The sequence below is a fragment of the Chlorocebus sabaeus genome, chromosome 21 (genome assembly GCF_047675955.1).
Source record: "Chlorocebus sabaeus isolate Y175 chromosome 21, mChlSab1.0.hap1, whole genome shotgun sequence".
Classification (NCBI taxonomy): Eukaryota; Metazoa; Chordata; class Mammalia; order Primates; family Cercopithecidae; genus Chlorocebus; species Chlorocebus sabaeus.
Window position 1 is genome coordinate 18,251,847 of NC_132924.1, and position 23,293 is coordinate 18,275,139.

At 42.1% G+C, this 23,293-nt stretch overlaps 1 protein-coding gene across 1 annotated transcript in view; it reads right to left on the reverse strand.

Annotated features, from left to right (window-relative positions):
- HECW1 (HECT, C2 and WW domain containing E3 ubiquitin protein ligase 1) overlaps positions 1-23,293 on the reverse strand; it is a 252,853-nt gene that overhangs the window by 79,611 nt on the left and 149,949 nt on the right. The window contains exons 11-14 of the mRNA XM_007981511.3: positions 19,892-20,031; positions 16,919-17,040; positions 14,355-14,540; positions 3,520-3,654 (exon numbers count right to left, since the gene is read on the reverse strand). Of these exons, the coding sequence (XP_007979702.2) occupies positions 3,520-3,654; positions 14,355-14,540; positions 16,919-17,040; positions 19,892-20,031 (583 nt within the window). The remainder of the gene's footprint in view (positions 1-3,519; positions 3,655-14,354; positions 14,541-16,918; positions 17,041-19,891; positions 20,032-23,293) is intronic.

A 23,293-nucleotide genomic window follows, 5' to 3' on the forward strand; every position in this document is an offset into this window, starting at 1 on the left:
TGGGTGATTCAATTACTTTCCTCAAATTCATTCAGTGGCCCCTTAAAAAAGTTCCAACTCTTCCATGCAGCGCTAAAGTTTTCTGAAAACCAAGGCACAGCAAGCGGGGACCTGCTGCTCAGCTCAGACTGAACTAGTCACTGTCTCTCTGTGAGCCTTTCTCAATCCGACCTCTGCACCTTTGCTTAGGCTGTGCTCTGTAAGGCTTCCCCTCCCCATCCTTTGTAGCTATTCTACCAGTTTTCAAGTTCTAGTCAGGTACCTTATTTTATTTTATTATTTGTTTTGTTTTGTTGAGACAGAGTCTTGCACTGTTGCCCAGGCTGGAGTGCAGTGGTGTGAACACATTTTGCTTCAGCCTCTACCTCCCAGGCTCAAGCCATCCTCTCCCTTCAGCCTCCCAAGTAGCTGGGACCACAGGCACAAGCCACCACACCCGACTAATTTTTAAATTTTTTGTAGAGAAAGGGTCTCGCCATGCTGCCCAGGCTGGTCACAAACTCCTAGGCTCAAGCCATCCTCCTATCTCAGCTTCCCAAAGTGTTTGCATTACAGGCATGCCAGGTACCTTATTTTAAAAGATACTTTTCTTTGGTTTCTTTTGAACTTTTACGGCACTTATCCTAACATCTCTCTTGCCACTCAACCATATTCTGATTTCTCTTGTTACTTAACTCTGTATGTATTTTTGGCCTGGCTTCAAAAATGGAATACAAACTTCTCCAAGGCAGGGATTGTCTCATACTTTGCATTCCACAGTGCTCATAGCAAGCCAAGCATGGAATCAATTTTCACTGAGCAAAATCACATCACAGCAAATGCAGTCAACATTTCCTACCACCCACTCCCCTCTATTTTGATACCAGAGTCCCTCTGTCTCCTTGTCCCTAGGCTAAGAGCTCTTGCAGTGGGAGGAACCACATATTTATTTTCTTAGAGACTGAATCTTTGTTTTCTCTGGTGCACTGCCTCTGGATCAGATACCCTCTGCCTCTTGGCTTCGCTCTCTGTTGCTTTTCTTAGTGTCCCCTTGTGTCAGTCAAAAGCTACCAGAAGAGAGAGGATGGGCACAGGGATGGATGAGGTTTGGAAATGTGACGAACAGTCAGGGTGGATGCATTAGGAAGCAGACAGATGGCTATTGCACAGCAACGCCCTTTCATCGTATGTGTTAGAGTCTTCCAGCTAGTTCTTTTTTTTTTTTTTTTTGAGATAGAGTCTCGCTCTGTCGCCCAGGCTAGAGTGCAGTGGCGCTCTCTTGGCTCACTGCAAGCTCCACCTCCCGGGTTCACACCATTCTTCTGCCTCAGCCTCCCAAGTAGCTGGGACTACAGGCGCCCGCCATCACGCCCGGCTAATGTTTTGTATTTTTTTTTTAGTAGAGACGGGGTTTCACCGTGTTAGCCAGGATGACCTGGATCTCCTGACCTTGTGATCTGCCCACCTTGGCCTCCCAAAGTGCTGGGATTACAGGTGTGAGCCACCGCGCCCGGCCCCAGCTAGATCTTAACTGATACAGATGCACTTTGCCATACATGTTATCGCAAATGATATTAATGATTTAAATGATATTAAATTCACTCTATTTAGGCTATTCAATCCCATCAAACACATGTTTTAAAACAGGTAATGCAAGTGGTGTCCATGGTTTCAGTCTTGTTATTTCAGTTAGAAAGGTTTTAACTATTTACATTTCAGATTAATTTCTTGTCATTGTAAGAGATCTGTATTTTAGGGAATTCATCTTGCACAACTGAAGTTTTTGTTTTATTGGCAGTGAATCTGTCTGCAGTACTCAGCTACTTTATCACATGTAGTTACCCTATGTGGATACTGAAATTCTCTTAATGAGATTAAAGAGCTTGAACGTTTTAAATAAATTTAAATGGTATATTCAAGTTCATGAAGAATTTTGAATTTATTCCCTATAATTTCAAGACAATCCACCTTGTAGTTTGTGGAGTGTTACACGAATGCCACCAGGGAGAGAGACTATCCATGTTGAACTGGGAAGCTGGGGCATTGCTTTCTGTAGTCTGTGAACACATCTGCATCTAGTAAATCCTGACACCTATGTAATGCTCAGGGATGTGTAGCACTCCCTCTCTGCCTGGTCACATACACCTTATGTATATGAAGAAAGAAAGATTTAGCATGCTTTCAGCAGTCTCCTGAAACAATGATACTTAAGACGACTCCATGAAAAAAAAAATCATTTTATCACACTGGCATTAAGCCATGAATGCCACTGGTTGGAAACAGTTATGTTTCTCAGAGTATACAGAGGACTTCTTCTGAAAAAGTGGTAAATAACTGGTGCCAATACATCAACAATAGGCTCTTCCCTTGAGACTTATGTTTGCTATCTGGAGGAGGTGGCTGCAGGGTGATTTGTTATCTTCCCAGTTTCTCTGGAGAGAAACTCCCTGGCTCTCCCTGGAATGACTCACTGTGGGATATAAGTATCTCTCTCTCTGTCTCTCCATATATATATATATATACACACACACACACATATGCATACACACACGCACACATGCATACACCCACACACATACACATAAACTCACTCACCTACATACACATATATTCCTTTCCTTCCTACACCATGTTTTTCATTTTTTAACCTTATTATAATCCAATTCTAAAAGCTGTTTTATGGGAAGTAGTTTTAAGAGGCCACATCTCTTGAGATCCTGGTGGTTTCCACAAAAAGAAGGCACAGATACTTAGGAAATGTCAGTTAGGACCTAAAAAGAGATTTGCTCATGATATTGTCAGGAACTGATCAGGAGCAAACAAAGAGCTATGTTTTGAGTTTTGGCTCAAGAAAGAAGGACAGGAAGAATATGGGATATAGATACTAATTCAGAAAAGCAATGAAGTGATGCTTAGCCCTTCATGGTAGCCGCAAAATGCTGCCAAGGAAAGAGCACATGGTAGAGTGGGAATAGAGTAGGAATAGAGCACCACTTCCTGTGGCCTGCTTAATTGCCCCTAGTTTCTAGTCCATGGATACATTATTGAAGTATTTTCTAGGATGTTATGGAGAGGTAGAAGTTTAAAGTTAGTCCGACATAACATAGCAGTTCCATGTATTCACACGTGACAGGCCTCAGGAGGCACAGCTCCAGCTATAAGTGTAGGGATCTCCTGACATTACATTTTCAGTTTCCTTTCAACTAGACAGGTTTTTAGTAGTGGTGATTGTGTGGGACAAAAGGCAAGGCAGAAAAGGTAACTGAAGACAGTTACCTTTTACCGAGTAGCTGGGACTACAGGTGCCCGCCACCACGCTCGGCTAATTTTTTGTATTTTTTTTAGTAGAGACAGGGTGAAGGTCTGGGGTGTTAAGTGGGCGTCCCGGTCATCATTCTTCTACAGAGCAGGGCGCATATGGCTTAGTCTCTTCCAGTGCAGGCAACCCTAGATCCTAGCCACTAAAGAACTGTTCTGCCCCCGTGGAAGAGGCAGAGACTGTGACCGGTGAACAGTAGGGTGGGGTGTAGGGAGGGTTACCTCTCCAGCGCTGTAACTTCGGAGTCTCTGGAGGTGCTGTCGGTGGGTTAGATGATTGGGAAGACGACCGTTCTGAAGAGGGATTCGGGGGTCAATGAAAGTGGTAGCTCGACTGTTGTGGTCCACGAAAAAAGACTGTAAACAGAGCAGTGAAAAAAGCACCATGTGTGAGAAAAGGCCAAAATGGAGTCAGTAATATACATGAGTGCTACAGGGCCCAGGCCTCAGGTTTATTTCTGCCCAGCCTCCCCTACCCCCTACTTCCTTTTTTAATCTACTCAAAACTCATCTATCTAGTTCAGGCTAAAGGAGGCTGCACAGCAGGAGGTGAGCCACGGGCGAGTGAGCATTATTACCACCTGAGCTCCACCTCCCGTCAGATCGGCGGTGCCATTAGATTCTCATAGGAGCACAAACCCCATTGTGAACTGCGCATGTGTGGGATCTAGGCTGCACACTCCTTATGAGAATCTAATGCCTGATGATCTGTCACTATCTCTCATTATCCCCAGATGGCAGCATCTAATCACAGAAAAACCAGCTCAGGGCTCCCACTGATTGTGCATTACGGTCAGCTATAGGATTATTTCATTATATATTATTATGTAATAATAATACAAATAAAGTGATAATAAATGTAACGTGCTTGAGTCTTCCTAAAACTATCCCCTACCCTCCCATCCATGGAAAAATTGTCTTCCACAAAAGTGGTCCCTAGTGTCAAAAAGGCTGGAGACCACTGATCTAGATGGGGAACCGGACACTGTGCCTGTTTGCTCAGTAGTTGAATGAAGCAGTATCAGTCATAGATAAGCACTCTACATGGTTCATGGAGTTTCTAAGTAGTGACTATAATACTTTATTCAACATGGCAAATGACAGCAATAGAGTCTTTACTGGGTTAAGATAACACTAGTAATTAATTTGTAGAGTATTTTATTTACATTTAAGATAAATGTTTTTTTAAATTACAGAATGTGTATATTTTCACTGAGAAAAAACTTTAAAAAGATAAAAAAGTAGAAAGAAGATAATAAAAATCACGCCAAATATCAGAGTCTAAAGATAATCACCAAAATATTTTGATTTTTTTTCTCCTCGGTTTTTTCTTTTCCATACATACAAATATATACATATTTTCTCCACATTTTTTCACTTACTATTTTGTAAGTATTTCCCTAAATTATTAAGTATTCTTTTAACAGAGAATTTTAATGACTACATGATATTAAGTTTGATGGAAGTATAACAATTAATTTTAGTACTCTTAATTGTCAGACATTTGAGTTTTTTACTGTTTTAAAATAATGCTTCAATGAACCTTTTTTTTTTTTTTTTTTTTTTTAGACAGAGTTTCACTCTTGTTGCCTGTCACCCAGGCTGGAGTGCAGTGGCATGATCTCAGCTCACTGCAACCTCTGCCTCCCGGGTTCAAGTGATTCTCCTGCCTCAGCCTCCCAAGTAGCTGGGATTACAGGCACACACCACCATGCCCAGCTAATTTTGTATTTTTAGTAGAGACGAGGTTTCTCCATGTTGGTCAGGCTGGTCTCAAACTCCTAACCTCAGGTGATCTGCCTGCCTCGTCCTCCCCAAAGTGCTGGGGTTACAGGCATGAGCCACCACGCCCGGCCAAACACTCTTGAATATAAATCCTTGTGCCATGTCTGATTACTGTATATATTCCGATATACGGCAACATTGTTCTTTAAATTTAAAATTATCTCTCATAAAAAAGAAAGTTATTCCTTTTTTTTTTTTCAACAAACCCTTTGTACCATAAGACAACTTTTTAATTACTCTCTTTTCAATGAACAGTAACATTTGGTGAAGTCATACCAGCTTTAAACGACCTCAATCAATGCTAGTTTTAGATATTTTTAGGTTAACCTGACAAAAGTAGTTAAATAAATTTTATACAGATTTAGAAATTATTCTTGGAAGGTGTAAGCTTATAATTTCAACTATTGGATGTCATTGTAAACAAGCAGTTTAAAGAGCTTTATAAAAACTCATACAGGAAGTGGTTTATTGAGATAAAAATATACCCCCCAGGAAAAAGGTAAATAACAACACTTCTAATATCATGTGAATCAATATTTGTGACTTGCAGTAAAATTCCCCAAGACAGCAACCCACACAGATTCAAAAAGGGCTGTACGTTCAATTGGAACTGAAGATGATATACCCTTGAAAAATTGGTAGAGGACTCAAAAAAATGACACTAGTGATGTAAAAAATACAAGGAAATGGAATGAGACTTAAATGGGAATGGGAAAAAACAAAATGCATCAACATGTATTTTAAACACACAAGTGTAAGCTAAACTAATAAATATTTAAAATAGACTTTTCATTATTCAAATACATGCTGAGATATTTATAAATTAAATTAAATAGGTTCCTTATATTTGTGTATCTGTGGCAATTCTTTGGTATGCATTTCTAAAAGTTGAATTAATTACTTGGTTAAAGTTAGAAAAATATTTATGATTATTGATCCATACCAATAAACTATCTTCACAACAGTTGTTCAGATTTATCATGTTACCATTAGTTCATGAATCTTCCTCTTTATAATTCTCTCACAAATACTAATTTTGAAAGAACTCTTAGAAATGTTACATGGTAAATAATGATGAATTACAATTTCCCAGGGAATTTACAAAGGAAAAACATTTTCTTATAGGTTAATTAGTCAATTCCTTCCTTAGTGTATTGCCTGTGATGTCTGTTCCCTTTTTTGTTATTGTTGTTGGGATGTTAAAGTTTTCTTATTTATTATCCATGTGCTAAGTTACACATCTGCTTTCAAATTTGCTTTTGATTTTTGTTTGCTTTATTTTCTAATACACTGAATTTTTAATATTCCTATGTATTCAAATCTCTCAATCATTTCTCTCCAGGGGTCAGTTAAGTGTTTAACTATATTTTTCTAGCTTTAGGTGAGTTAATCGTTAACACTAAATCTTTCACCTTTCTGAAACTTATTTTGGTATAATATTAAGTTACAGTTTGATTTTTTTTATCAGAGAGCTCATTTTTCCAAATCATTCATTTCCTATTGTTTTATTATAAATATATTTCTTATAAATACTACTGTCTGTTTCAGGATATTTTATTTGTTCCAATGGTCTGAGGCTTTTCACTGGTACCGCACTATTCCAATTATTAACGTCTGTAGGGCAAGTTTCCCCTTTCTTTTCCAAGATTTTCTTACATATTCTTGTCTGTTTGCTTTCATTTTTCCAGAGGAACTAATATGAATTTTATTAAGTTCCAAAAATAGTTCTATCAGGATTTTGTTTAGAATCACTTTGAGACTGCAAATGATTTTGGAGAGAATTCATTCCTTGTGAGAGTTTGTGTAACCATTTCCCATTTCTGAACATGTCTATTAAAGAATTTTCTTCTTAGTACAGTTTTGTAGTTGTTTTACTGAAAGACACATCTTCTGGTTAAGATGATTTATAGGTATTTAATATTGTCTGTTGCTATTCTGAGTGCATCTTTTCCTATAATGTTTTATAACCCTTCGTTGCTTGTACTCAGGAAAGTTATTATTTGTGTATTTACTTTTTATTTGTTCATCACATTAAATGCTTCCATCAAATAAACGACTCTTTTAAGTATACCCTCTTTGATTTTTAATTGCAAATCATGTTAATTTTGTCTCCTTCTTTAGGAGGACTCTTTCATTTTTACCTCCTGTTTTGTAATATTGGTGAGTATTTCTAGAACAACGTTAAATAAGTGGTGGTTGAAATCTTTTCTTATTCTTGATTTTTAAGGGAAAACTACTAGGCCCAATTGTACAATAAGATGTCCATTGTTTTAAAGGAGGCTTTATTAGGTCACGAAAACATATTTACATTCTTAGTTGACCAAGGGTATTTGTTTTTAAAATATAAATGTGTATTCATCACACCTGTAATCCCAGCACTTTGGGAGGCCAAAGCAGGTGGATCTCTTGAGCTTGGAAGCTCGAGACTAGCCTGGGCAACATGGCAAAAACCTGTCTCTACCAAAAAAATACAAAAAATATACCAAAAAAAGCTAGGCATAGTGGTGTGCATCTGTGGTCCCAGCTACTCGGGAGACTGAGGTGGGAAGATTGCTGGAGCACAGGAAGTTGAGGCTGCAGTGAGCTGTGATCATGCCACTGCACTTCACCCTAGGTGACAGAGTGAGACCCAGTCTCACTAAATAAATAAATAAATAAATAAATAAATAAATAAATAAATAAGTAATTTTTATCAAGTAATTTTTAAAAACATTTCCTAAAGTAATCAACTGAAATTCTCTAATGCTACTAAGTCTTTGAGTATATCCTTTCTATATTTTATTAAGTATTATTCACATGTATTTTCAACATTTCTCAACGGTTTCTAAGTATTTATTTTATTTTAAATCCAAGAGTCATCTAGAACATTGCTTTTACTTTCCAGCTGGCAAAGATTTTGTTTTTATGATTGTGCTTAAATTTACCTACAATTCAGTTTTATTGCTTTACGACCATAGGATGTGACCTGATTATATTCTGCTTTTTTGTTTTCTTTGGAGTGTAGAATATCACCACTTACAAAAATAATCGTTGTCAACTCTATTTTGGGGGGCCCTTTTTCTTTTTTGTTGTTGTGGCAAAATATATGTAAAACTATAATCATTTTTAGGTGTACAGTTCAGTGGCATTAAGTATAATAAATTCTCACGATTGTGCAACCATAGGCACTCTCCTTCCCAGCACTTTCTCACCTTCCCAAATTGAAACCCTGTATCCACGAAACAATAACTCCTCATTTTCTACTCTTTCAAGCCCCTGGTAACCTCTGATCTACTTTCTATCTCTATAAGTTTGACTATTTTAGGTTCCTCATATGAGTGGAATCATAAAACTCTTGTCCTTTTGTGTCTTGCTTATTTTACTCAGCATAATGTCTTCAAGGTTCACTCATGTTGTAGTGTGTGTCTGTATTTCATTTCTTTGTAAGGACAAACATTTCATTGCAGATATATACCACATTTTGTTTGTTCATTCATGTACACTTTATTTCTAATAAAAGAATCAATATGTTTCATTCACATAAAGTTATATTGTTTAAATCTCAAATCATTTTGTCTATTTAATCAGTCAAACTGATGGATATAAAACACATTTTCCTACTACAACTGTATTTCTTTCATCTCCTTTCATTTCTCCTTGATCTTTCTTTATTTAATATAATATGTTATTATTTGGCTCATAAGGTACATGATTATTATATCCTTATCTTAATTGTGCCATTGATTAATATTAAATATTTCTTTGACCCTCATTTAAGGATTATGGTTGAAACTCTCCTTTGTATTATATTAATAATGCACCACTGGTTTTTCTGTTACTGTCTTCACACTACATTAATATTTATTATTTTATTTCTAAACTTTCTAAATCGCCTCTTAGGTATGTCTTTTTGTAAACTGGATCTGTTTGTTACCAAAGCTGAAAGTGTTTTCCTTTTGGTACATAAGTTTATCATGTTTCCACCTGTTGCCATAACTGTTATGCTTGGCTTTACTTACTTTTTTACTTTACTTACTTACTTGTTATCCTAACTTTTATTGTTTCCATTTTCTTTGCAGTTTTTTGTGTTTTGTCATACAAACTCTATTTTGTTTGATTTTATCTTTTGAAGGAATTTGGAAGAGAAAAATTCTATTTTAAGTGGTACAAAGAGTTGCCTTTTAAGCTTGTCAAATTACTATATTGAGCCTTTGTTTTTTAAACGATCCAGTTTTATTCCCCTTGAGCCCAACTAGTAACTCAGCATAACCTTCCTTCCCCTGCTCATCTTCCCTCTTCTCACTTCCTTACTTTTTTTTTTTATTCCAGTCTGGTGACATTGATCCAGACTGTTACTATACAACTATTCCATTTGTATTATACAGCTTTTCACATATTTTATTTAGACTTTTCCGATATGTCTTAAAGCATTTTAACAACAATTACTTTTATTTATATTGATGTATTTGATTGATTTAAATACTCACCACTAGTCCTTTATATACCATCATTTTTTCACTATTAATGTCGTGCTTTGATTTGTTAGTGATCCATCTGGAGAATGGCTTTTGGTGTTTCATCAGTGTCTTAGTGTGTTTGTGTTGCTATACAGGAATACCTGAGACCAGGAAATTTCTAAAGAAAAAAGGTTTATTTGGCTCATGATCCTGCTGATTGGAAGACTGGGCGTCTGGTGAAAGCCCCAGGCTGCTTCCTTCCACTCATGGTGGAGGGTGAAGGGGAGCATGTGCAGAGATCCCATGGTAAGAGAGGAAGCCAGAGAGTGTACGGGTAGGGAGTGGGTGCCAGGCTGTTTTTAACAACCAGCTCTAGAGGGAACTAATAAGCAAGAACTCACTCATTGCTGCAAGGATGGCACCAGTCCTTCCTGAGGGATCTGTCCCTGTGACCCAAACACCTTCCACTAGGCCCCACCTCCAACACTGCCACAGTGGGGATTAAATTCCGGTGTGAGATTTAAGGGGTCAAACAAATCATATTCAAACTATCAAACCGTAACAATCAGGATGGGTAAAAGGGTAGGGTAAGCTCTGATTTTGCACATGAGGTTGTTTTTCTGTTTTCACCCATGAATGACAATCATTGTCTGTATTTAGGACTACTGGGCTACAATCTTTTCTCATCAATATCTTGGAGTCATTGCTCTGTGGATTTCTCTAGTTTCATTTTTAGGATGGGAAATGTGAAGCTTGTCTGATTTTTATTCTTTTGTAGGTAACTTTTATATTATCATGGCTGCATATTGATAAGATTTTTAAAGAATTTCTATTTAAAGACATTCCAGAACATGTGTAGATATCTAATGCATTTTAATTACCTTTACTGTAGTTCAGTGAGCCCAATTAATCTGCTCACCTAAATAATTTATTTTAAATCAGCAACGTTTTAATTTTAATATTTAATATTTATTTAATATAATTAACATTAATATTTAATTATTCCTGCTGTACCTAGTATTCTGGTTTCTTCCCTCAGGTAACTCTATAAGTCATTGGTGCAACAGAGATTTATTGAGTGCCAACTATATACTAGGCATTATTCTTGGCCCTTGATGTTTTATCAGTGAGCAAAACAAAGATTTCTATTCTCAAAAAGCTTAAAATCCTGCCACAAGAAACAGACAATAAGCAATAAACCTAATAAATGTGTAAGTGACATGGGGGAGCACATGGTCTAGGGGTCAGGGAAGGTTGTGGCATTAACTTGAATGGTTAGGATAAGCATAGAGAAGATAAGTTTTTTCTTTTTTCAGTTTTTGCATTTTTTTTTTTTAACCGTCTCCTCCACTGATTGAAATCTGGTCCCTTCCTTCTGCTTCAGGGGCTGTTTCCATGTTCATACGCCATATCGGTGATGACATTTCACACAGCATCAGTGCTGCTCTGTTTTATACTTATGCTATTATTATTACCTTTTGCTTTTCCCTGCAGTCTTAAAACAGCTATTTTCAGACTACCTATGTCTGTTTCCTCCCAGCTTGTTTTCTGCTTGTGGCTTTTTCCTCTTGGTTAATAACAGAAGTCATGTGCTCCTGTGCCATTTCATGGATGATGAATAGATGTCTTTTAAACAGTTCTATTTTCCAAAGAAAATTATACTTTCTGAGAAAGAATATGCTTTCTGAAAAAAGAGACATGCTTTTTGTCAGACCAAGATTCTGTTTGCTTCTTGCAGTAGTGTCTCTTCCTAGGCCCCTTCTCATTTTATTTATTCATGTCTTAGCAGAAGCCGCCTTGGTCTCATGTCTGCTACAAGATAGGACCCATGGGGCCCACCGCCCTACCTCTCTGATGGTGACTGCCTCCCTCAGCTCAGACTTGGAATGAGGCATAAGGCACACATGCAATCTCTATTAAACTGGGCAGAAGGCTCTGTCCTCCTTTCTCAGAATCTGAAGATGGCAGATGAGTCAGATGCCGGTGTGTTCTTTGCTCCAGTCCTCCTGAAGCAGCAGAGCTCTGAGCTCCTTGCCTCTGTCCCCTTTGTAGAGATGACCACGCATTCAAAGACACCAAACAGCTCTGCCCAGCCCTTCTACTTCCTATCAAGGTGGATAATAAAAGCAAAGGTTGCCATGTTTGAATTTGTAGCTAAAGCAAGAAGCAGATTGTCCAGGGTGAGGGGCAAGGACCTGCTCTGGACAGCTATGAAGGTGGCTTTTGCATAGTGAGCTATGGCCACCCCATTGTTCAGGGAGTTGTGTTCCTAACTCTCAGTCTGCTGTGCAGCATATCCTTTCCAAGGGTGAAACCTGTAAGACACAGTCCTAATATGTTTTTCTCAATCTATTCTCCTCATCAATGGGCTTTGGCAATGAGATATTCTTTTATTTCCCCCACTTAACAATCTTGATCTTGGATTATTTTGGGGGACATTAAGAGAAAGAATGGCAGATACTACTAATCTGTCATGATATTATCAATCATTCCTTCATGAACTTATTAACTTATTTATCTGGTTGTAAAATCATGAAGGCAACGTAGGCATTATTGTTGCTATTTTAAGGCTCAGAAAGGTAGAGTGACTTGCACAGGGTCATGTATTTAGACGGAGATGGACTGGTCCATGTATTTTTCCCACTATCCTCCTTTGTTCCTCTCTGACCACCCTATGGACTGTGGTAATACATTGCAAGTCTAAGGCAACTTTCCCCAGCAATTCACTATATGGTATGCCTCTTAGACATTCTGTCACTATGAGTGTGTGTATGTGTGTGTGTTCAATTAATAAGAAATAGGTGAGATCATTTGTGTGTGTGTGTGCATGTGTGTGTAGGCACACAGCTAGTTGGTGTCATAACTGAAAGTCTTCTCATTTCAAATTCGGAATTTTTCTTTCTCATGTATGATATCTTCTTGCTAAAGAGAATTAGGGGGAAGAGCTCTTGCCAGAAATTCCCTCATATGCATTCCCAAATGGAACAAAACTCTCAGAGTGCATCTCAGTCTCTGTGCTTCCCTGCTGGTGTGATGACCAGGGGATGTCACATTATCTGCATGTGTGCCATGGAGAACCAGGGCTTATTGCATTGGAAAGCCTCCTTGTCATTCCGCTGGGCTCCCTGACATCCTTATTCTGGTACAAAAACTGCAGTCATGGAAATCCAAGACTCAGCAAGCTGTTCACATTGGTGTGTGCTGTTTGCATGATGAACATGGTGGTGTCGTCTTGGTGTACTGGTTAAGCAATAAATGTAAATGTGGCTACCCAAAACCCAGCTCTGATAAGCCACTCCTTTACTTTCTGTTCTGGCTCACGCTTCATTTTCCTACCCTAATGCATATCACCAAGTCCCCACATACAAATCATTGTCCCTCTCCCAACAGAGTCCACGTCCAGTCAACGAGAAGATCCCAGGGAGCAGATGCTGGCTACAGTGACTTTTCTACTACACAAGGCATTCTCTTTCCCCTCCCCTAATTCATCTCTGGTTACAGAGGAGCTGGTCCTAGAGATTCATTTTATGAATGGACTTGTAATGAGTCCCCCATTCTTTCCCCACACACTCCAGAGAGTCCAGGTTCTGAGGCATGCTAAGGGGTTTGTAGGAGAGAGACGCAAGGCTTCGAGGGGACATTGATGCCAAATCAGCTCCCTTTGAGGAACACGGCTTTGCAGGCTCACATTCACAGAGGAAAGGACACGTCACAGACATGACTGCAGGCAAAGCTTCTGGTTCCTTGGACCAGAAAGAGGGAGGGATTCTCTCTGGTAAAGTTCATAGAAGATTACACAGGTTCAGTTCTTTTTTTTTTTTTTTTTTTTTTTTTTGAGACGGAGTCTTGCTCTGTCGCCCGGGCTGGAGTGCAGTGGCCGGATCTCAGCTCACTGCAAGCTCCGCCTCCCGGGTTTACGCCATTCTCCTGCCTCAGCCTCCCGAGTAGCGGGGACTACAGGCGCCCACCACCTCGCCCGGCTAGTTTTTTGTGTTTTTAGTAGAGACGGGGTTTCACTGTGTTAGCCAGGATGGTCTCGATCTCCTGACCTCGTGATCCGCCCGTCTCGGCCTCCCAAAGTGCTGGGATTACAGGCTTGAGCCACCGCGCCCGGCCCAGGTTCAGTTCTAGTAAATTACTTGGCCTGTCCTTTGAATACATTGAGATGGCTGATGAAGATTAGGAAGAAACCTTCTTGTTTTCAGACTCAGCTGGTCTTCTAAAGCATGGCCAGAAAGGCCCGGTTTGGGTTAAGGTCACACAGAAGCAAACTGTAAGCCAGGGAAGATCACACGGGCCCAGCACACCCCACTCTGCTTGCTAGGCTGTTTTACAGAAAACTTAAGGTGTATTAGGGAAATCACAACAAATCCTCTAACAGTGTCACTGCATTTAACCAACGAGTTTATCCCCTGAGAGTTAGCTGTCTAAGGAGGCAAACAACCAAAAGTTCACTGGACAGAATTCGGTTCCATGTTCCAAACCTAAATTTAAAATCATGCAGACAGTGGTTCTTAATTAGGTGTGACTTTGCCCCCCCAGGGGAACACATAGCAATGTCACAACAGTTGGCATCTAGTGGCTTGAGGGATAGGAATGCTGCTAATGTCCTGTGAGGCACAGGGTATTCCCCTGGCCTGGCCCCCTTCTCCCCACAGTAGCCCTGAGGTTGAGAAGCCCAGATGTGGATGGTCATCACCCTCTTTCCTGCTGGCAGCTGACAGCGCATCTCCCAGACATAACTCCTCCCTATACCCTCCTCCTCACATCCTTGCTAATCTTCACCTTGGGGAAGGAGCCTGTTTGATGAAAACCCAGCATGTGGGTCACACTCACCTTTCCCTGCTGGTCTGTTTTGATCTCCCAGCCCCGGGGCAGTTCCAGCCGAGTGTCTGCGAACATGTTGATGAAATTCACCAAGTCCCGGTTGTGCTGGTAGCGTTCAAAATTGCGAGCATCCCGTCGGACTTTCAGAATCATGTGCTTTAAGCAGGTGCTACTGGTGAACACTCGATAGGCACTCTGAGACGGGTCAGGGCAATGGGGTAAGGAGTGGGGAATGAAGAAAAACACAGAGCAAGCACACCGTGAGCACCCTAATACTGCTAAGTGTGATTGTGACACAGCGGTTTATTATGAGTGTGAGGTATAGGCCTCAGAAAATGAGCTCTTGCTCAAGAAGTAAATGCCCAGGAATTCGAGACCAGCCTGCACAACACAGCAAGATCCCATCTCTACAAAAAATTTTAAAAATTAGCAGGGTGTGGTGGCACGTGCTTGTGGTCCCAGCTACTTGGGAGGCTGAGGTGGGAGGATCACCTGAGTCCGAGAATAGAGGCTGCAGTGAGCCATGATTGTGCTGTTGCACTCCAGCCTGGACAACAGAGCAAGGCTTTGTCTCAAAAAAAAAAAAAAAAAAAAAGTAAATGTGTATTGAATCATGCCCCCTTGGCCCACATGGACAATCTGTGACACCCGTTCCACCTGAGTGCTGCGCAGTATGGGACGCGGCCCACCACCCCTCTGTGCGACTCCACATGGTTTTCTCGCTGTCTCAGTCATGTCTGGCTCTCCTTGGTCTCCCTCTACCTGCGTGAACCTCACTCCTCTCTTTCCTCCATGGTCCCTTCTCTGACTATTGAGGTCTGCCTTTGGTCCTCCTACCTGTCTAAAACGGGGAGCATTAATTTAGGGCCTCTGGGGATTGAAGGCTGGACGTGAGAGATCTGTCATTTCTTTGAATCCTATGTAAAAACTTTGTGTGTGTGTGTGTGTGTGTGTGTGTGTGTAGGGGGTTGGGGGATGGGAACAGATGAAGAAAGAAATGACAATGTGATGGTACACAGGGCTGGTGTGTGTGTGTGTGGCGGCAGGGGTATGCGTGAAGGGACAGACCACATGTAGACAGGGGGTTGGGCCAGTGGCGCCTACTGGCCCAGGGCCACCTGCACCCAGAGCTGGGGCATGGCCATGTGCCACGCGCTTTCTCCCTGTGGCCGCCACAACGCCTCTGGGGAGCTGCTTGGGATCGAGCCACTGGGCATCCCACAGGCTTCTCAGAAATAACCTGCTAAAAACTGATATCCCCCTCTGTAGCCACGCCCTCCATCACCCAGTCAAACTCCAGCTCCAGCTTAGTGCGGTCACTGCCTCACCCAGGTGCCCAAAGCAGAAACTACGCTGTCTTTCTTGAGTTATCATCTTGCGCCCACTCATGATCACGGTGGACCTAAGTGCTGCTGAGTCCATGAGAAATGTCCTTGAATGGAGCCATTCCTTGCCACACTCCCACCCCTTCCTTAGGTCACAGCCAGATCATCTCTCACTTAGCGGTTGAATCAGCCTGTGTCTTAACCCCCTCAGCTCAGTCTCTCTCCCTGACACTCTGCCAGAGAAAATGCATCATCAGCCCCCTTGGTCAGGCAGCCCGAGTGCTACTGTTGACTCCTGTGACCTGCTGCAGTAGATCCAGGCTCCTTTGCATGAATTACCAGGTGTTCTGCTGCCCAGTCTCCAGCCCCTCCTCCTCTCTCCCTCCTGCCAGTCACTCACACTCACCACCTTGGACTTGTCCCCCAGGCCTCCTCACGGGTGCATCCTTTCTACAGATGTCCCTCTGCCTGGACTTCTTCTTGTCCACTTTCGACCTTCAGGACTCAGTTCAGCCGCCTCCCCAAGAATCTCCCTGGTGCCCCCACAGCACTCTGTCCTCCCTCAGTTTGGCCTGGTCCTGTCACACTGGGCTGATCTTTTTCACATCATTGCTCCACAAAATGGGATCTCCTACTGTTTAGGTGTCACCTTAATCTGTCTTTGTGACTCCAGCACCTAGATCTGTGCCTGAACCGCAGAAAATGTTTGTTGAATGGAAAAATTAATGAATATAGTGATATCATGCCATCGCTTTCTTGAAAATACCAAAAAAAGCAATGAAAAAACTACATATGTAAAATCATACCAAATTTAACTTCAGTGTGATATTTGAAAAAACCATATCAAAAAGAAACCCAGTTATTTACCTAGAAGAACTCTGCTTTAAAATTTTATCAGTGGAAATGATTTTATAAAATGATTAGGTTGAAGGGAATCTGGCCGATTCATAATCTTGCTCCTTTAAAATTTTAATAATAATAAAAACCAGTTTGCTTCCAAAGCACTTTCACTGACATTAACACATTTGAGCCTAACAAAAACCCAAAGAGGCAACAGCATTTCCAAATCCAGCCTTTGTCCTTTTCGGGAGACTCACAGATAGTCAAAAGAGTGGACTGAGCTGTCTTCTTTGTTTTTTCTTGCTTACGTTAAAATTCTACCCTTTTAGATCTATCAGATGACTTTACAAAGCTGTGTTTTGGGTCTTGCCAAGCCAGGCCACTCCCTCCGCATTTTAGGGCACTCACATAATTGGCATGCAGCACAGTGAAGAACTCGGGGTTGGTGATGAACTTGACCGCTGGGGACTGCAGCAGCAAGGTGATTTTTTGTGAGTTAACCGGAGAAAGTGACCCTTCTCTCCTTAGATCTGGAAAAAATGAAGTTGGAAAAAAGGCATTTCAACCTCTGTAATTCGCTCCTGATGGCAGCAGCACACAAGCCTTCACCCACACAGCAGACTGTTGGATTTAGGCCAAGTGTCATTACTTTACGTATGTCAGTTAAGAATCATCATTTCCTAGCAGTGTTTCTGCATAATTTCAGTAAGGCTCAAGTCCTCCAACATCTCTTCCCTTTTATCACAATGATTTTCTTTTTCCTTCCCCTTCCTTCCTTCCTCCCTTCCTCCCTTCCTTCCTTCCTCCCTTCCTTCCTTCCCTCCCTCCCTCCCTCTCTCTCCCTCTCTCTCTCTCTCTTTCTTTCTTTCTTTCCTTTCCTTCCTTCCTTCCTTTTTTCCTTCCTTTCTTTCTTACCCTTTCTTTCTTTCTTTTTTTCCTTCCTTTCTTTCTTTCTTTCTTTCTTTCTTTCTTTCTTTCTTTCTTTCTTTCTTTCTTTCTTTCTTCTTTCTTTTCTTTCTTTCTTTCTTTCTTTCTTTCTTTCTTTCTTTCTTTCTTTCTTTCTTTCTTTCTTTCTTTCTTTCTTTCTTTCTTTCTTTCTTTTCTCTTTCTCTCCTTCCTTCCTTCCTTCCCTTCCTTCCTTCCTTTTCTTTCTCTCTCTCCCTTCCTTTCCCTTTCCCTTCCCTTTCCCCTTCCCCTTCCACTTCCTCTTCCCTTTCCCCTTCTCCTTCCCCTTCCTTCCTTCTTTCCTCTCTCTCTTTTTGCTTTTCTTGAGATGGGGTCTCGCTCTGTCACCCAGGCTGGAGTGCAGCTGCGCGATCGCAGCTCACTGCAGCCTTGAACTCCTGGGCCCAAGCCATCCTCCCAGATACAGAGCCTGCTGAATAGCTGGGACTACAGGCATGCACCACCATGCCTGGCTATTTTTTCTTATTTCCTTTACAAATTGCTAACCATAGCTGTGACAGACTGTTTGTGGAAAGGACCACAATTCCTCTCCTGGTATCCACACCCAGTTGCATTGGGACTTTGCTGCTCTTCCCTTTGGTGAATTGGGGCTGGCCTTGTGCCTTGTTTCAACCAACAGAACATGTCAGAAGTGACAACGGATCAGTTCAGCATCAGGGTTTCAAGAGACCTGTGTGTCTCCACTCTCCGGTAACCCTGCCACGGCCATGAGAATGAGCTTGGGCGAGGCTGCTGCAAGATGAGAGGCCACAGGGCCATGGGAGCAGGGACAAGCCACCCGCAGCCGTCTCAGGTCAGCCCTTGGCTGACTCCACAGCTGATCCAAGATGGACAGGTGAGCCCAGCAGCATTCTGAGGAGCCACCCAGCTGAGCTCAGCTCAAATTGCCGACCTGTAGAACTGTGGGTAGATGCATGGCTGTGAGTTTCAGCCACTAACTCTGGGATTTTTTTTTAATACAGTAAATGCCAACTCATTTAATATCAAACTCAGAAATAAACTTTCTGCTGCCTTTTCCTCGTGTTTCTAGTTACTTGGCTATTGTACCATGTCTCTCTCAGAAGTTTGAACAAAGAAATAAGTAATAGGCCAGGTGTGGTGTCTCATGCCTGTAATCCTAGCACTTTGGGAGGATGAGGCGGGAGGATCGCTTGAGGCCAGGAATTTGAGACCAGCCTGGGCAACAGAGCAAGACTCTGTCTCTACAAAAAATGAAAAAATTAGCCAGGCGTGGTGGTGCATGCCTGAGATCCCAGCTACTCAGGAGGCTGAGTTGGGAGGACTGCTTGAACCCAGGAGTTTGAGGCTCCAGTGAGCTATGATCGCACCATGCATTCCAGCCTGGATGACAAAGAGAAACTCTCTCTTCAGTAATAATAATAATAATAATAATAATAATAGTAACAGAAAAACCTAAACTAGTCAGTTTAGTTAGCATATCTGGTAAAATGAATTGAAAGGGGGAAATTAAAATTGGTGGTGGAACTGTGCATGTGCCTTTTTAAAAATCACATGAAAATGTCCAATATTCTGCATTGTCCTAGACGGCTGAGACCTGGCAGGATTGGGATCCCAGTGCTGCCTGCCCAGACTGTTCTCTAACCCTTCGTTTGGCAAATAAATTTGCCATCATTTACCCAATTTAAAAAGAAAGTGGATTATTAGGATGTCACTGTGATAATCTTATCTCACTACAGGTTAAAAAAAAAAGGTGGAAGCTAGTCTCATGCCTTTCAATTATCCTTGTCTGAGTTCCACTCGGGCCAATTCAAAGAAATGAAGACCAGGAAAACCAGGCCCCAGGTGAATGCCTACTGTAGTGGGTAAAAATTCCCTCCTGTGGCATGCTGGAAAACCTCTGCATTCCCAGGTTCTTCTCTTGGGGGAACTGAATTTTATTCTATGTGCAAATGAGTGATTATTCCTAGTGTTATCACACAGCTCCTTTGAAATAGACTGTGAATTTTTATTGCATGTTTTATTTATAAGTGAAAAAATCCTTAGGATACCAACAAATACAATAAATTTACTTAACAATAAATTATAAATAAATAAATAAAACATTTAGTTAACACTACATGATTGAGCCACTGACAAAGTTGCCTTGCTCTACAAGCACTCTAGCAAATTCAGCTCCATCCCCGGAATTCATCTACTTTCCTGTCTCCAGATCCCCACGCCAGGGTGGTGGTGTTTCCTTCACTGTGATCACTTCTCCTAAGTTTCCTGGTGGGAAGCTCATTCTGTCTGCTTTCCCTGGGGGGCACCAGGCATGCCTCCATCCTCTACCCTGGCCTTCCACTCTCTTCACCCTGGGGCACATTGCTCCCCATGAGGCAGGGTGACAGGCTTGTAGCCCTCTGTCACACAGCCCCTGGAAGCCATCACAGGTTGTGGGTACCCCTCCTCCAATACCTAAGCTGGACTGGGAAGATTCGGCTTCTGAGTCACTCCCTCCACCTCCGCCTCCTCCTGCTGGGGCTTGCTCGCAGCTTTGGCTGCCAGAATCTTCTTCCGACCTCTCTGTTGCAATGGTTCGCTGAATGTTTTGATACCTTTGCATTAGAAAATGGAAAGACAGGAGTTAACTTTGGTTTGCTCCTTGGGGGCCAATACTCTGAATCAGATAATTGGAGAAATCTGTAAAGAATTGTCTTGAATGTCAGGAAAGAAATGCTTAAAATTCCCACAAGATAGCCAGCACAATTAGCAAGACAAGTATCTCTAAGATGATTCGAGTTCTTTTTGTTTTGTAAGCTATGATGAGTTTCAAGTATGGTGACTTTTCAAAAATCAACACAAATAATAACTAATCATGCAAAACAGCCTGTGCCCTGCATTAAACAAAATCAGGCTAAGTCTAAAATAAGAGTGTGGGAAGTAAATTAAAATGCTACAACTAAGATATCAAATTACCTCAACACTATCGTAATAAGTGTACAAACTGGGCTAGCGGTTCTACTCACTTAGTTTTATTTGTTGGATAATTGATATAATTGGGCAAAGGTCATGGAAATATTATACCTAATAGCATGCTGGCAAATAAATAAATGTTTTCTGCTTATTCAAAGGCTCATTTTGTTTTTCTTCCCAAGTTGGGGACTTAGTCATTTGGCCAGCCAGCTAGCCACCTTGCCAAGTACCAAATATTTGCTAACCCTTCCAGTGTGTGAAGGCTTTGTGCTGGACTTTCCAATGGAGGAGAGGATTAGAATACGACATTGCCCTTTAAACACACACAGTCGAGATGTAACAAAAGGCAAATGGGACGGAAGCCATAACTCCAGCCAGGTGAAAGGCTGTTACAGACAGGCAAGAGGTGTGTGGGACACAGATGAGGAACCTCCCAAGGTTTGTAAATTGTGAAGTTGGAGTATGAATTTGTTGGAGAGTTTGCTGGGAAAGGACATTTCAGAAGAGAAACAACACGTGCGAAAACAGGCTGCCCTCGGGGAGCTCTGAGACACCTGGCAGTGGCATCAGGGTGTGTGGGCACCGGGCAGGGCCACGAGACCAGTGGAGAGGGAGGAAGGAGCCCCAGAGGGCGCCCTGCAGTAGGATGGGTGCTATTCTCTAGGCCACAGGTTCCCCAACCTGAGCCGCGCAGAATCACCCGCAGGACTTAAAACACAGACTGCCGGCCTCAAGCCCGGAGTCTCTGATTCAGTAGGTTTGGCGTAGGGCCCAGGAATGCGCATTTATTTTTTCTTTTTCTTTTTTTCTTTTTCTTTTTTAAGAATGTGCATTTCTGATGAGTTCCCAGGTGATCCTGATGCTGCTGGCCTAGAGATGAATCTTGAGAATGAACCATTGCTCTTGGTGATGGGTGGCTGCTTAAAAAAAAACAAAAAAAACCAGGCAGGGCCAGATGTACACGGAGAGTGATTACCCAGTGTCGGAGTGGAGAATGCATTGCAGGAGAGGAGCCTGGAGCTGCGGAGAGCAGCTGGGGGCTCCTGCAACAGCCTAGGCTGGAGACTTTCTGTCTCCGGGAAAGCAATGAGGGGGTGAAGAGGAGGAGGAGGATGAGAGACAGGGTAGCAGGGAATAGCCAGTCTCCAAGTGCAATCCCAGGTGGGAACGCGCGGGGATGCTCGCTGCACAGACGAGGCTCCATTATGGCAGGATTTCTGCAGACCAGTGCCCCGCCCTTTCCTTGACCTTACAGAGGAAAGCTTTCTCACTGTAGTCTCCAGGCCATTTGCAAGAGCATCATCTGAGTGATTGTTAAAATTACAGAAATTGAAGCAAAATAAAAATCTGCATTTCTAACGAGTTCTTTAGGAAGTATAGTATTATTTATATCTAGGTTTGAGAACTACTGGTCTAAGGGCTTTCTTTCACTGTTGTTTTATCTGGGGAGACTCCCACTCACTTCTGACACCTTTCAGAAGCCACCTTTGCCTGGAGTGGTTACTGCAAGGCATTTCCTGAGCAGGCCTCTTAGAACAAAATGTGGAAGGGGGCGATGAGCTGAGCAGTGGTGTATCTACAGACAGAAATATTTGTGGTAATTCACCACCCCGTACATCTGTGGTGGGAGGTTGTGAAGAGTGATGGATGGTGAACGATGGCCCTCTGTGATCTTCTCCCTGCTGGGGACTCAGGGAATATAGCTGTGGCAGGAAAGCAGAGGGTGCCAGCAAGAAGCTGCCCAAGTGTGTGACCTTGACCAAGGCGGGGAACGGGGCCTGCCAAAGACTAAGGCAGCTGCTACCGGGAGGATTCCCTAAATGCCTTATGGCAGACTGCATTTCTCAAAATGGCACAATGATATTTTTAGACCCACATACTCTTCCAGAACTGTCTCTCTCCTTTTAAAAGACAGAATCCATGTCCCCTTCAACTACCTTGACGAATAGAGTTTGTAGCAGCTCGTGATGGAACTTAGCAGCCATGCTCTGAGGCAGCCTGGGCCTCATGGAAAGTCTCTGTGCAGGTGTCCTGGCTGAGAGGCCCAGCCGACCGCCAGCATCAAGCTCCTAATATGTGAGTCTCCAGCCCCGGCCACCCTCTGACTGCAACCAGGAGATATCCCGGGAGAGAACTGCCTAGCTGGGCTCAGTCAAAACAGAACCATGAGAAATAATGGTAAGAAGAAAAGCTTGTGGTTGTTTTATGCCACTACATTTGGTGTAGTTTTACTCAGCAACAGATGTCTGGAATAGGGCTTAGAAAAATGTCAGTAACCTTCCCTTCCTTCCCAATGTGCAGTAACCACAGCAGAGCATTATGAGTAAATATGATCTTATTTGATGAGGATAATGTCAGCAGTGTCACAACCTACTTCACATGTCCTCAGCTGGACCTTGGTTATCGCAGGCCTTACTGAGTCAACAGCCTCAAATCCTGCATTTGGCCCCACGTCTGACCTCTGCCGGAGCACAGAGGCAGTCTGGGGAAGCAGGGCATGCAGTGGCTTGAGGAGGGTCTCTCAGTCTCTCAGGGCAGGACTGCAGCCTCAGAGGTTCCCCAGCTTTAAACAGGAGAGAGAGGCAGCTCTCTTCTATTTCATTAGGAATTATCCATCAATATCCTCCTCCATTTTTTTTTTGTAGCAAAAGGTTAAATATTTATAATAGATAGAGGGCTAATGAAAATTAGCTAAAAAGTCAGCTGACATACATAATTTGTAAATGGACACACACACACACACACACGCACACGTACAAAGCCAAACAAGAAAAAAAAAAAAAAAGCCCTCCAAAACCAAGCCAAATGAATCAGCCAACTAAACAACCTCCCCCCTCTAAAAAAGCCCAAGAACAGACAATTCACATGGGAGAAACTACTCCTTATTAAAGAAAAGTTTATGGA